Source organism: Homarus americanus, unplaced genomic scaffold, assembly GCF_018991925.1.
Source record: "Homarus americanus isolate GMGI-L3 unplaced genomic scaffold, GMGI_Hamer_2.0 scaffold54679, whole genome shotgun sequence".
Classification (NCBI taxonomy): Eukaryota; Metazoa; Arthropoda; class Malacostraca; order Decapoda; family Nephropidae; genus Homarus; species Homarus americanus.
This window is the reverse complement of record NW_024722701.1, coordinates 2,857,799-2,872,128: the sequence shown is the minus strand read 5'-3', so window position 1 is coordinate 2,872,128 and position 14,330 is coordinate 2,857,799. Positions and strand designations below refer to the sequence as shown.

General features: G+C 38.6%; 1 protein-coding gene across 3 annotated transcripts in view; it reads left to right on the top strand.

Annotated features, from left to right (window-relative positions):
- LOC121863083 (mucin-2-like) overlaps positions 1-14,330 on the top strand; it is a 30,835-nt gene extending 16,505 nt beyond the window's left edge. Inside the window, exons 3-12 of one of the 3 annotated variants that reach the window (XM_042361580.1) lie at positions 819-991; positions 1,933-4,367; positions 4,685-4,857; positions 5,540-5,667; positions 7,353-7,581; positions 8,802-8,929; positions 9,606-9,683; positions 9,915-10,085; positions 10,837-11,015; positions 11,622-14,330. In XM_042361580.1, coding sequence (XP_042217514.1) covers positions 819-991; positions 1,933-4,367; positions 4,685-4,857; positions 5,540-5,667; positions 7,353-7,581; positions 8,802-8,929; positions 9,606-9,683; positions 9,915-10,085; positions 10,837-10,971 — 3,650 coding nt within the window. In that variant the 3' untranslated portion in view covers positions 10,972-11,015; positions 11,622-14,330. Of the gene's footprint in view, positions 1-818; positions 992-1,932; positions 4,368-4,684; positions 4,858-5,539; positions 5,668-7,352; positions 7,582-8,801; positions 8,930-9,605; positions 9,684-9,914; positions 10,086-10,836 lie in introns of all 3 variants that reach the window. The other 2 variants (XM_042361579.1, XM_042361581.1) reach the window with 2 other exon arrangements.

Here is a 14,330-nt window from a genome sequence, read left to right as displayed (position 1 = left end):
TCCGGAGAAAGTGTTTATCTTTACTCTGTACTTGATGAACTTAGAACACTTGTTTAAAGACGTTAGTTGGTACAGTGATGCATTATAACACAAACTACAACACTGCTTAAAGACCCGAGTTGTTGAAGCTTTGTTAGAATTATATATAGTATAATAATAACATCAGATCAACGCTGCTTTCACTGATATAACCAGCAGTGTGTGTGTGTGTGTGTGTGTGTGTGTGTGTGTGTGTGTGTGTGTGTGTGTGTGCGTGTGTGTGTGTGTGTGTGTGTGTGTGTCTCGCTCGGCTTCACACGTCCACTCAACCCATTACTATCAGGCCAGAAGAAAGCCACTATTGTCGACCATGAAAGTGCATTTTTGTCATGTGTGGAGAAGCCTGAAGGGAACTTTTACTGCTCGTGTCGTTGTGGGTCTTGTGTTAGCGTGATGCAAAACAAGAGGAGATTTGCTTTCTCATTCACACACAACCAAGAACAACGTATCACTGCCTTGTATAAACATTTAAAACACAGGTTGTTGACTTATGAGACAGGTGGTTGTAAACATTTAAACTATCTTTGGTGACATTCAAAACATTTTTTTTAATATTCTAAACATTTCTTTTATAATTACAAGGTCTTTCAACCCAAATATATATAGTTTTTAATTATTATTTTGGGGAAGATTACAGTGAATAGTACAAGTCTATGCTCTTGATTACTCGCTACTACTACTACAGTACTACTACAGCACTACTACACTACACACACCATCCGCCATATGTTAATAGTAAATACTTATCTGCTTATTCTAATATTTCATCATTTCCACAGCAGACGCCCGGTCGGTGAGCACAGGAACACTCAATGCCTTCGTACGGGCGCTACAGCTCTCAGAGACGCCCACCACTGAGGCCACCACCACCAAGCCTCCCACCAGGTTCAGATTCCAGACGCCAAAACCAACCAATGGAAGAACCTCCTCCCGCATCACCTACATTCCTCAGGTACTGTACTGTTACACCTGTGTTTCTCTGATTATCACGGCCATTCAGAGTCCTCTAAAAAGTGTTTGACCCTTTGATGAGGATGATTTAGCCCTTTGAGGATTGTAGTTTAACCCATTTTTTAGAATTATGGTTTAACCCTTTAAAGACTGGTTTAACCCTTTGAGAACTATGGTTTAAATCTTTAAGCGTGTGAGCCAGTATATTAGATTCTTAACTCCTCAAGTATGATGATGACCCCAGAGTATAATATCATCATACTCAAGGGAATAAACCATTGCATTTAAGGGCTTAAGACACTATACTTTAAGGATTAAGTCACTATAAGTTTAGGATTATAATGAAAGGGTTAAAATATAATCTTCACAGACACTATAATCTTCACTAGTATGATTTTTATCTTCCTAATATTAAATACAAAATCAATTAACATTCACAGCCAATAAGTTACTCGTAAAATTTAGTTTATTCATTGAAATTGCTGAAAGTGTTTTAGATGTTATATAAATCTAATGTATATTGATAATAAACTCATATATATTTAATTATATCACTTAATCTTGACCACAACATTATAATTACTCGAGTCCCACCATACATTCCTCTCTACATAATAACAGTGATTTATAAACTTATCTTAGCAATGTGAATGATATTTTTCTTTCAAAATATTCCCTTAAAATTACCAAGTTTGTATTATGATTCTAGTTAATGATTCTATAATGATGCTTATAGTTTTAAGTTTGTTTCTTTATGACAATAGTAACACAAGTGCTGTAACATAGTGTATGATAGTACTGTACAGAAAGGTTGCCAGTACAGTACTTAACATGGCTGCTTGAAAACTGTTGTTACACTCTGCATATTTAAGATAATTATTTATTTATTTACTGGACGTCTTAAATCCTCCGTAACTATTCAATAAATATTCCCTTTTCCAGGATCGTGCGGATCGCGTTAATCGACCGCTGTTACCCTTCCCAGGAGCAGCTTTCTCCTTCCCAGCGACTACCACCGCTTCTACTCCCTGGACCAAGACCAGTCCTGTTCTAAACACTAAGTACACTACACCCTCACCCACCAGACCAAAGGCCGATGACAACGCATTCTCCGACGACAAATTACTCGAGGATTATTATTACTACGATGATTATTACTACGATTACTACGGAGATAACAATGGTACCGGTGAAGGGGGTGGTATTGGTAACTTGGGGCCTCTAGATCCACCATCTCCACCCGAGCCCACACGGTTCAGCTTACATACCACCACTGCTAAGCCCTTCAGGTTCTCTTCTTCGTCAGACACAGACACCAGATCCGCCAGAAGACCCGCCGTCGCAGAGAGACCGAGCAGACCGAGCCAACCGAGCCAACCGAGTGAACCAATTCAACCTGACGATGGAAACAATTCTGGTGGTCGATTTTCCTTGTCTGAGCTGATTGCCAAGCTAAAGGTGGAAACAAAGGGTGATCCTGCTCCTCCCATCACAAACAACCTCTCCAACACCAGCACCAACAGCCGTGACTCTCGTCTTTTAACTCACAGTCCAGAAATATCATTCTCTAATTTTAATGAGCAAAAAGAACCCAAGAGAAATATTGAAGTCCGTGTTACAAACTCTACTGAGAGTTCTGTGGTGGTGGCCTCAGTGCAGACATCTCATAGCGTGAGAGTTGGGGACAGCTCTGCCACTACCACTAATCCACCTCTTCCACCCATAAGCTTCTTTATAACCACGACTCCACCTCCAGAGACGACCGAGCCGGCCCCGGTGACCACCACTCGGCGATCTCTGTCCGACATATATGAAACTGTAAATGAGGCTCCAGTTGTCACCTCTGGTCCATCACCCACACCAGAGCCAAGTGACTTCACCCCCAATGATAGAAGCACTACAGAGAAAATCATCCGCCACTCTGAACAACCACTACCACCGCGTATTGAGACTCTCTTTGATATTGAAATTAATACCAAAAACCAAACTGTGACAGCAACTGATGCCAAACTAAATGTGGGTCACGTGGAGGATATATCACCCCTTCTGCCACCTGGTTACAAAACAGAAGAGGATCCTGTTGTAGATACGAGCGCTACTTCCACAACCCCTGTGTTGGCTACGACACCAGCTCCTGGTTCTACAGCACTCGATGTAGGGAGTTTGTTTGAATCTTCTTTAATTGAAGATTCATCAGATTTCCTTCCCCCAGGCTACACCCCAACACAAGGGGAACCTCCCTCCACTACCACACAGACCTCCACTACCACACCAACCTCCACTACCACACCAACCTCCACTACCACACCAACCTCCACTACCACACAGACCTCCACTACCACACAGACCTCCACTACTACCTCAGATACAAATTTGTTTGATCTGTTCTCTGCTCTCCAAACCACGACTGAGCAAACAACTACACAAGCTCCAAAGGCTGATGTGCCCAGCAATATTGAAATGGTAGATCTGTCTTCATTCCTTCCTCCTGGCTTCAAGTTGTTAGAGGAGCCCCTAACTGACAGTACAACTAAAAAACTACCAGTAGTATCAAAGGTAGACATTTCTGCCTTCTTACCTCCTGACAACAAGCCTTCAGAAGAACTACCAGTAGTGAGCTCACCAAAAACAGTTCCTGAGGTGAAGACTGTGGACCCGGCTTCATTATTGCCTCCGGGTTATAAACTAAATGAAGAAACTTCACAGAAAGCTCCTATTATACAAACAGTTGATTTGTCCCAGTTCTTGCCTCCGGATTATAAACTTGAAGAACAGCCCACAGAGAAAAGCACTACACAGAAGAGTCCAATTATTGAAACAGTTGACGTATCCAAATTTTTACCTCCGGGATTTAAACCACCCGAGGAAACTTCACAAAAAGCTCCTATTATACAAACAGTTGACGTATCCAAATTTTTACCTCCGGGATTTAAACCACCCGAGGAAACTTCACAAAAAGCTCCTATTATACAAACAGTTGACGTATCCAAATTTTTACCTCCGGGATTTAAACCACCCGAGGAAACTTCACAAAAAGCTCCTATTATACAAACAGTTGACATATCCAAATTTTTACCTCCGGGATTTAAACTCGAGGAAGAACCAACAGAGAAGGTCACTGCACAAAAGAGTCCAGTAATTGAGCCAGTTGACATATCCAAATTCTTGCCTCCAGGCTACAAACTTCCCTCTGAGAGTGAGTCAACGAGCAAGCCGACCACTACAGAAGCGCCCACCACAACGAAAAAGACTGCTTCCCGAGGTTTGGTGTTCCCTCGCCGTCCAATTGCATCATACGCCACAACACAGAGGCCAGTGGCAAGAACACCCTCTGGCCCTCCACCACTCAAGGTCACCTTCAGGAACATATGGGATAGGTAATCCATCATTTTGCTCTGTTCACTGGATAATTAAATAAAGTAAATATTAAACTGCTGTATAATGACTGTATTAAACTGAATGAATTACGTGTTAAAAGTTGTAATAGATTTAAAACAGAGAGAAGAGGAGAGGGACAGTGTACATTATATTCTCAAGCTTCACGCTATCATTATACTGTATGTATGAAGACTATAATGATTTTGCCTTAAGAAAATCTATGGTAACAGGTTTAAGGTTTTATTTTCTAGTAAATATATAAGAATTTCTAAGACTGTATTATGTATTGATACGATTTTGTTTCGTTTCCGTCCAGCATGAAAACAACGACAGAATTCACCGGCTGGAAGACCACGACACGAGCCACGCCGGCCGGCTTTGTCCCCAAGGCTCCTAAAGACGATGCTACTACAACGACCAGCACCACCACCACAACGACCACCACGACTACAACCACTACGACAACCACTCCCAGAATCACAACTCCCGGTAACAAAAGAAATCCACAAACTAGACAACATTTACATATTAGAATATATATTAAGATAACCTTCCTGAAGTAGTGGTTACTGAGGCAGGGTTAATGCTGTATATAATGAAGTAAAAAATATTATGTTATTTTAATTAATTGTCTAATAAACTCATATTTGCATATTTCTCTTCATAAAAGATGTACAGTCTATCAAAAACTATCTATACAAAATTGTGTTGAAAAAATATGACTTGTGGATTTTGACAACACTACTGAGACAACAGTAGTCCCAGTGTTCATTCTGTTCATTCTGAAGTTCATCAATGTCTTCCTCTTCCCCCCCCCCCCACCAAGTAGAGGTAGTTTTTTCAGAGACTGCACTTTTGTTGCTACTGATGAAGAGAGAATGCAATCCACAATGATGTTAAACCATTCACAAGATCATTCCTAGTTTGGACATTAAAAATTTCACTACTAACATAATACCTATACTGTATCTTTAATTAAAACATTTCATTAAACAGTTTTTGGTGATTTTAATCAATTTCAGTGAAACCTCCATATAATGGACCTCTCTCTTCATATTAGTTCATTAGATGGAGGTTTATTAAACAGACCCTCGATATAATGGACATTATTTTCCATATAGTCCATTAAATAGAGGTGTCACTGTTATTTAATATTATACTTCTGTGTCAGGTGTTTGTGGAGCCAAGTGTCGTCTGGCTGCCACGCTGAGGATCGTCAAGGGAACAGAGTGGCGTCCCGAGCTGGCCAACAGAGACACACTCGAGTGGCAGGAACTTGCTAACACAGTGGAAATTGAGGTACTGTACTGTAATGTATTGTAAAGCTTTAATAAACTACAATGATTTTAATAATGTTCTTACCTTTTGATGTTTGATAAATAGATACTCAGTATATTCAGTGATATCATCGTACAAGTTTACAATTGGCTCAGCATGTACAGCCAGTCCCCGGGTTATGTATGAGCTTCGTTCCTACGGACGTTCTTAAGTCAAAAATGTACTCGAGTCGAACCACGTACCCTATGTGCACACTGTACTTTCACACCAATGCTTAAAGTCCCACTATATCATAGCCTAAGTCCTTATATACATCTAAAGTCATTTAATTTAAGAAAAAAGAAGAAATAAAATGACAAAATACAATAAATGAAAGTAAAAAAATAATTCACCATGTAAATAAAATACTTCAAATTTAAAGTTTAGTTTTAAGGAACCACGTTTGTATGTGAGGATGTTTGTAAGCCCAGAGTACATAACCCAGGGACCTCTTGTATAGAGCTCAGAATGTACACAGACAATGCAGGTATATAGTGCAGACAGACAGTGGTATATGTAGGTACATAGACAGTGCAGGTATATAGTGTAGGTACATAGACAGTGTAGGTATAGTAGTACATAGTGCAGGTATATAGTGTAGGTACATAGACAGTGCAGGTATATAGTGTAGGTACATAGACAGTGCAGGTATATATAGTGTAGGTATTATTAGACAGTGCAGTGGCATAGTGTAGGTAAATATAGACAAGTGCAGGTATATAGTGTAGGTACATAGACAGTGCAGGTATATAGTGTAGGTACATAGACAGTGCAGGTATATAGTGTAGGTACATAGACAGTGCAGGTATATAGTGTAGGTACATAGACAGTGGTATATAGGTGACAGTAGTATATAGTGTAGGTACATAGACAGTGCAGGTATATAGTGTAGGTACATAGACAGTGCAGGTATATAGTGTAGTATATGCATGCAGGTACATAGACAGTGCAGGTACATAGACAGTGCAGGTATATAGTGTAGTGTAGACAGTGACATGACAGTGCAGGTATATAGTGTAGGTACATAGACAGTGCAGGTAGTGTGTAGGCACATAGGTGCAGGTATATAGTGTAGGTACACAGACAGTAGTGGTATATAGTGTAGGTACATAGACAGTGCAGGTATATAGTAGGTACAGACAGTGCAGGTATATAGTGTAGGTGCTAGACAGTGCAGGTATATAGTGTAGGTACACAGACAATGCAGGTATATAGTGCAGGTACATAGACAGTGCAAATAAACAAACAGTTGAAAATAATAATGAATTTTGACCAAGGACAGAAACAATGCCATTATACAACACCAGAACAACAACAGAAGTGTGATGAAAGGTGAGAAGAGAAGATAGAGAGAATTGTAATGATTTAAGAAAATTGGTTTAGGCATCAAAAGTTCGCTCCCGCCCCAAATGAAGCAGCATCGACCACCAATGGGAGTAAGCAGTCAAGGGTAAGTAAGTCCAGAGACTCATTCCAGTGGATCAGTTTCACCTCAGGGAGCAAACTGTGGTCCTCGACTGTATACTTAAACAACACGTAGATGCCTAAACCAATTTTCTTAAAACATTTGACCATTATAATTCTCTATATTGTTGCAGAATCTGTAAGTTTTCACCTAAACATACAGGGAGAATTAATTAACTCTTCCTCACTAACGTTCCTTTCAGCTGGATTCTCTGTACCGGCGAAGTGAACTGGCGCCCTGGTATGAGAGGGTTGAGATCGACGCCTTCAACCCCGGCTCGGTTCTGGTCGACTACATCCTGCACCTGATAGACATAGAGACGACCCTCGACACCATGGACCTCAAGGAGATCCTCAACCAGGAGGCGGCTGACAACGAATCTTTCTTCCTTGGAAACTACACACTGGACCCTAAAGGCACAGATTTTCTAGGTAAGTTTTTTTGCACATAATAAAGCTAAATGTATTACTGTACAAAGCTCTCCATTACACAATACAAAAACAAACTATAGTACTGAAGTTTTTAATAATAATTTAATAATAATAATACTGTACTCATTCAATAAAATCATTGTATATGTTTACATTTGGTTTGTCATGTATGCAGTTTCCCATGTACCAAGACAGTTCAGATGTACAACAATAATAAACAGTGAGACAATTTAACCAAGGATAGCTGACAAAGCCATCAGATGCTTTAGTCGAAAAAAGAGGTTGTAAATATGCCCTCAATACTGCAGTACATTGTTGAGAAAGAGTTTTACTTACAAAAACATGATTAATTTTATATTTGACTATAATAGCATATTATCCTTGGCCAAATTAACTAAAAACAGTATTTGTGCACAATTAAAATATCTGGGGTGGTAAAATTTATGACTGGATTTCACTGGTGTAAAGAAACTTCATGGACTAGCACCCCAGCCAGCCAAGAGGTGTACAGTATACCTTGCCTACCTCTTTATTACCTCAGAAGAAATGCTAGTCAGCTATTATCTTACATCAAGGGTTTAAGATATTATATTCAAGGGGTTAAGTCATTGTACTCTAAGAATTAAGTCATTGTACTCAAGAGGTGAAGTCAGTGCACTTAAATGATTAACATCTTACTCAGTGGAATAATTCATTGTACTTAGTGGTGAGCATTATATGTACTTTACAGTATTAATGCTTTAAGACAGATAATCATATATATGTGTCTCTCTCTTTCTCTCATTCCGTGCTGCAATAGTGACGCTGTTTTGTGAGTGTTGGTTGACGTTTTTAACATTAATATACCCTCATGGATGTATCATAACCACTTGTTCAAATTTCATTCTCCATTTTCATTCTCTTAATTGTCCTCCTCATCAAACAATGTACCTAGACAGTGCAGGTATATAAATAATGTACCTAGACAGTGCAGGTATACAACTAATGTACCTAGACAATGCAGGTATATAAATAATGTACCTAGACAGTGCAGGTATACAACTAATGTACCTAGACAATGCAGGTATACAACTAATGTACCTAGACAATGCAGGTATACAACTAATGACAAACAATAAGGTTATATAATCAAAGATAACTAATAAAACCATCAGATATTTATATCCAGTAAAAATCTTTTCTCTTACTCACTTCTAATCATCTTCATCTTTTGTTTTCAGTTTTACGCGAAAGAGCTCAGATCGTAAATGAAGAACAGGACGACTATCTCATCCCTCAATGGCTCATAGCTGTTATTGTCATCGGCCTGGCGTCACTCCTCTTCATCCTCATCTTCGGGATTACCGTCGTGAGTCGTCATTCCTCCGTAGCTTTCCTTAGGGTCGCGGAGAGACATAAAGACCGTAATATTTAACCATTTATGTGATGATCAAAGCAACATGCAGGTACTCCTTCAGCAGATGTCTCTCGGTCATTACTCGTAAGTATTTGACGGAAGAAGGAATGACGACGGCTAATCAGACATTACTTGAAGGAGAACCTGATTTAAACCCTAAAAAAAAAAATTATATTATCTCATTATGGTGTTGTACCTTTAATACTGTACAGTTCTTTAAAAAAAAAATTCTGCTTTACTTACAATAAAATTTTCATTATTGTTTACAGAATAACTAAATGAGTGGTTCCTATGCATGACTGTTCTCCCAGGCATAGAACTTACTAGTTGTACAGTTCTCTCATCTTTCTCACTACAAATAGTTCCTCCGTTTCTCTGCATGGGATTGATAAATGACTTTTTTCTATATACATGTATATACTTATACCTTCCATAATTAGCCAGAATTTCTTATTTTTCATTTCATTCTATTTACTCATAACTAAACTCTCTGGCAGTGTCCTTAACTAATTCAAACTACCCTGTATATTTGGATAATTTTCATCATTCCTTGCATGGGACTTTGAGTCTTAATACCTCCTAGCACAAGGCTTTAACTTGTGCTCTTCTTTTGCATGTTCTCCGCCAGTATGTCAACCGTACCTGTTGCAACGTTATCAAGCCGAACAACGTGCCACTGACCGAGGAGATGCTCAACGACTCTACTGTGGGTTATGACACATGATCTTTCTTCTTTTGTTTTGTCTATTCTACATTTTTGCTGTTTTCTAATTTCACCCAAACTATATCTTCTTTTTAAATATCTATATCTTTCTTTTTGTTAATTCTTAAAAAAAAAGAAAAAAAACAATTCATTTATCTTCCACACTTGACCTACTATTGTATACAGAAACTATCCACCTCTCACAAGACTGTAGCACCGTGTTGCTTCTTACAGCTGGTGAACCGAGCTCGTGTTAAGAAGCGCCACGATGTTCCTCTCACCGCCGAGATGCTCAATGAACTGAATAAGGCGCATCTGGCTGGAGTTGACAACTACGCCATGGACGGCCTCTATGACATGGACGCCATATGGAATGAGAAAGTCAACGACAGAAGAGCAATGAAGGTAAGTGTGTTTTGTGGTCTAATGATTAACTAAAATGACCTGTAGTTCTGTCTTCAAAATCAAAAGAGACTGCATATGTACTTCCTTATGGTGTGCTGTATTAGGTGTTCTGTACTTGTGAGTGATAAATGTTGAGATGAAAAGTGAGTGGAGACTGTATCAGACAAAAGTACAGTACAGTTAGGAATAATGTACTGTAGTACCTGCATTCTGGAGGGATCGTTTACCTGACAGTACTGTATACTGAGCTTGGTGGACTCGGGATGAAACAGACTAGACGAAATTAGACTTAAGAGAAGAGACACGTTTGAGAGCAGTGTGTTGGGTAAATAAGATGCAGGAAATAAGAAACATAGAAATTAGATGGGAAATAAGATGCAGGAAATAAGAAAAACAGAAATTAGATGGGAAATTAGATGAAGGAAACAAGAAACACAGAAATTAGTTGGATCGTGTGAAACTAAATGATGTGTTAGACCAAGAGTTTGTTAAAGAGTTATGGATAATAGCGAGAAAATAGGAAATGAAAGATTGGTAAAGGAATTGAAAGGTAGATGGGCGAGATGAAGACCAAGAGGGAGATGAAAGGATAGGATGAAGGAAATACTGGAGGAGATTATACAGCCCAGTACAACATGGTGGCTGTCGTGGCTTACCAAGAGTAGTGTCTGTGGAAGCAGGAAACCGTCAACATGATACAAGAATAAAAATTATTAGAATTTTATGTAATTATCTTTTCTTTATCTTCCAGCCACCATCAAGCAAAGGAAAAGGATACAACCCCAACTACAACATCAACATTTACGACTCGTGGCGCACCGACTGGTCTGGCCCCTATGGTTCCTCCGCCACTTACGCCAAACGCCGCCCAGACACGAACTTCTGACATGAGGATTCTCAAGAGGAAGACATCGAGGACTTCTAGACAGGGTGAGGATCTTCTGAGGTCCTGAGGAAGCACACACACACATACACTTTCATCTGAGTATTGGTGTTGCACTAATATTTAACTCTCAGTCTGTTTGTGGTAATGATCATAGATGTTTGTTACTTGCTCTTTAGGCAGTGAAGGTTAACACGTCTGCCTCTATACTGTACCAGAGAGCGACTGATAGATGTCTAGTTATAGCCCCTCAGGACCCAGATAATGGTCAGCATCAGACATCCACTACCTACTGTGTGATGTTGACTGACCTGACCCCCCCAGTAGGACTAACACACATCCTCGGTGCCTCCACATTCAGGAAACATTTTTTATACAGCTGTTAAGTTTAATAAAGTCTATAACTTTTGATGACTTGTGGAGAGGGGATGTGAGTCCTACTGAGTCTAGTGGACCTTGATGGATCGTGTTCACTGCCCTGAATACTGTGTGACTTATCCTTCTGATCTGGCAACTGTTATCTACATCTTACTCATCAAAGTCCAGTTACAAACAAATTTAATCCTAAACTGTACTAAAAACTTTAAACTATCCCAGCTTTAATTTGCCAACAATAGTTTTACTTAATACTTGGTTCTTACTTCTCAACACAGTGCTGTACCGAATCCATCAACACAGTACTGCCACCTGTCGTCCCTCTCACCACGTGAAACTCTCAGCGAACACGATCTTGACTCCTTTTGAGAACTGACTGTCTTGTGCCTACACTGCTGAAGGTGTGGCATAGCATCACCACCTTTGTACAGTAGAAGAAACTTTTAACATAAGTTTCCTCAGATAAAGATCCATATCTGCATTTGTGAGGAAAACTTTATACTATTGTAAGTAAAATAAGTAATAGACACTAGAATACTTATAATGAATGTATATTATTGATCGACTCCTAATGTTTTATGCTGTGTAATTCTTTTGAGACTTTGTACTCTATAAGGATCTGACCATTAGGTTTATATACAAGTGTCTGAAGCTGTTATATGGCAAGCAAAGGTTATTTACAACGTACATAGAAACAGAGAATATTTTAAGATAATTAAGAAATAGGATACACTCAGGTTGCCTTAAAACAAACCTGAAATGTTAATACATTACTGTACTCTACTGTGACATGGCTGGCCCAGGAGTCAGGAACCTTCACTTAACGAGATAAGACAAAAATGTTGTTCAACTGTGATACACTATTAAAGTAAGGTCATTGTATTTTGTCTAATCATTTGACTCTTTTTAATACGAAAAATAATAATAATATTCTACTGACACTGGGCACACAAGCTGTTTAAGTTACATTAAAGTCTATTTTAAATGTTTATAATTTTGAGACAGAAGAATCACTTGTTACCATGTGTGTTGCGGAAGACTTGAAGTGAGTGCAGCACGGTGCCATTATCAAGGGTAGAATGTTTCAAACGAGGGGTCACAGAAGCTCAATCTTAACAGACCTGCAATAAAATTTGGTGAAACACTAACACGTCACGTCTTTGTTGTAAAACTGCAAAACAGGTGCATTGTTTATGTTGATACATTCCACTGAATATAGGACTTATATTGTATTAAGTTCATTATATTAGTACAGTATATACATTAAACTGTCTACCAGGATGACAGAACTAGATTTTGGTATATCTTAGAATTAGTCAACAATTGTGCATAGATTACTAATAATATTTATAACTGTAAATTTTTATTTTTAGTGGCATTCACTATTAATGTCCTGAATGTATGAGTAAATGTGACTAAATGTCTGAAAAGGAATATTAGTTCCCCATTATTGACTAAACAGTGACAGCAGGCATAAGAGTGTGGCCTAGTCCTCTGAGGCAACACAGTGGGCCACCTCTCACTGCTCTTATGTTCAATATTATGTCTCTCTAGTATGTGATATACATGGGCTCACACTGTACAGTTCATCACAGTTTTTAAAGCTGTTTCTTTAATGCTACTAAGATATGACATTTCATTATAACTTCCAGTATATGTGAGAATATGGCAATACTGTATCCTCAACACATTTTAACCAGTTGAGCCGTCATTTGTGGCTCTGTTACACACTGTTGGCAAGTACTGGGCACGTACTGGCTTCTGGAAGTACTTGAACTAAACCTGCATCAGTGTTGGTCAAGTATGGTTTGGAATGAGCTCACACTCAGTGATTATCAATAAATTTTGGCTCAATGAGGGTAAAAGATTATATTGCAAACATCATTAGGTATGTAAACTGGTCCTAAAATAAAATTTAAATCTGTCATAATTATGTGTTTGCTATAGTATTATATTACTCAATGTTTGTTCAAATTTTTGTATCTTAACGATGTATCGGTAAAGAAGTAAACAAACTGTATTTCGGACTCGGATGCTGAAACGAGTGTTTATTTTCATCAGCGGTCAAACATTACTTGATAATTTGTGTGAAGTTTTGTGTGTGGTTTTTTTATGATTAAGAATGAACCAATGAAAACTTTCTGAATGTGTTGTCTAGTCTGAGTGGCTGAATGAATGTATGGTTGAATCGTGTCAGTCTTATGGACATCGTGTGTTGTCTTGTCTGATGATAACCACATGAAAATACTCCTTCCACCTAACAGAATCACATCTTAGGATTTAATCTATAAGTAATCTGACCTTCGGTATCACCAATGTAATATACCTTGGCTATGTACACCCTATGTAGACTCTCATCCACCAAGTCTGTGTAAGGCTTCACACCTTCGTTATTAGAGAACCAGTTTTACAGAGCATACTTAGTTATATAAGGTATACTGTACTTACTTATACAAAGAATATACTATAATTTCATATATATACATATACGTATATATATACCTGTACTGTATATGCTATTTTCCTTATACTTCATAATGCGTGAACTACAGAATACTTCAAGCATTATTTTCTGTAATCCAAGTGAATGTTTAATACAATGAACCAAAGCAAGTAACCCAGCAGGCATTTGACATTGTTTCATGTGGAATAAAAGTTGAATAGCGTTGGCATCATTTCAACATAGTCAACGTTGCAATGATCAAGTGTCAGCCAGGATAATGATTAGCTTATGTGAAAGATTTGTTCTCATTTATGCTTTCTGTTGTTAGCAGGAGAGAGTAACAAGTCTATATATATATATTGTGTGATGATCACCCCAAAGGTTCAGCTTCTCTGTCCTGCCTGGTGTTACATGGTAGCCCCCTGCAGGACCAATAATTTCTGTACATTTGTAATATAGCTGGTTTATACATTCTGCACTACCCATCTGACGGTGGGTAGTACCAAAGGGGCCAAGGTTTCGTAATAAAACACCTAGTACCAAT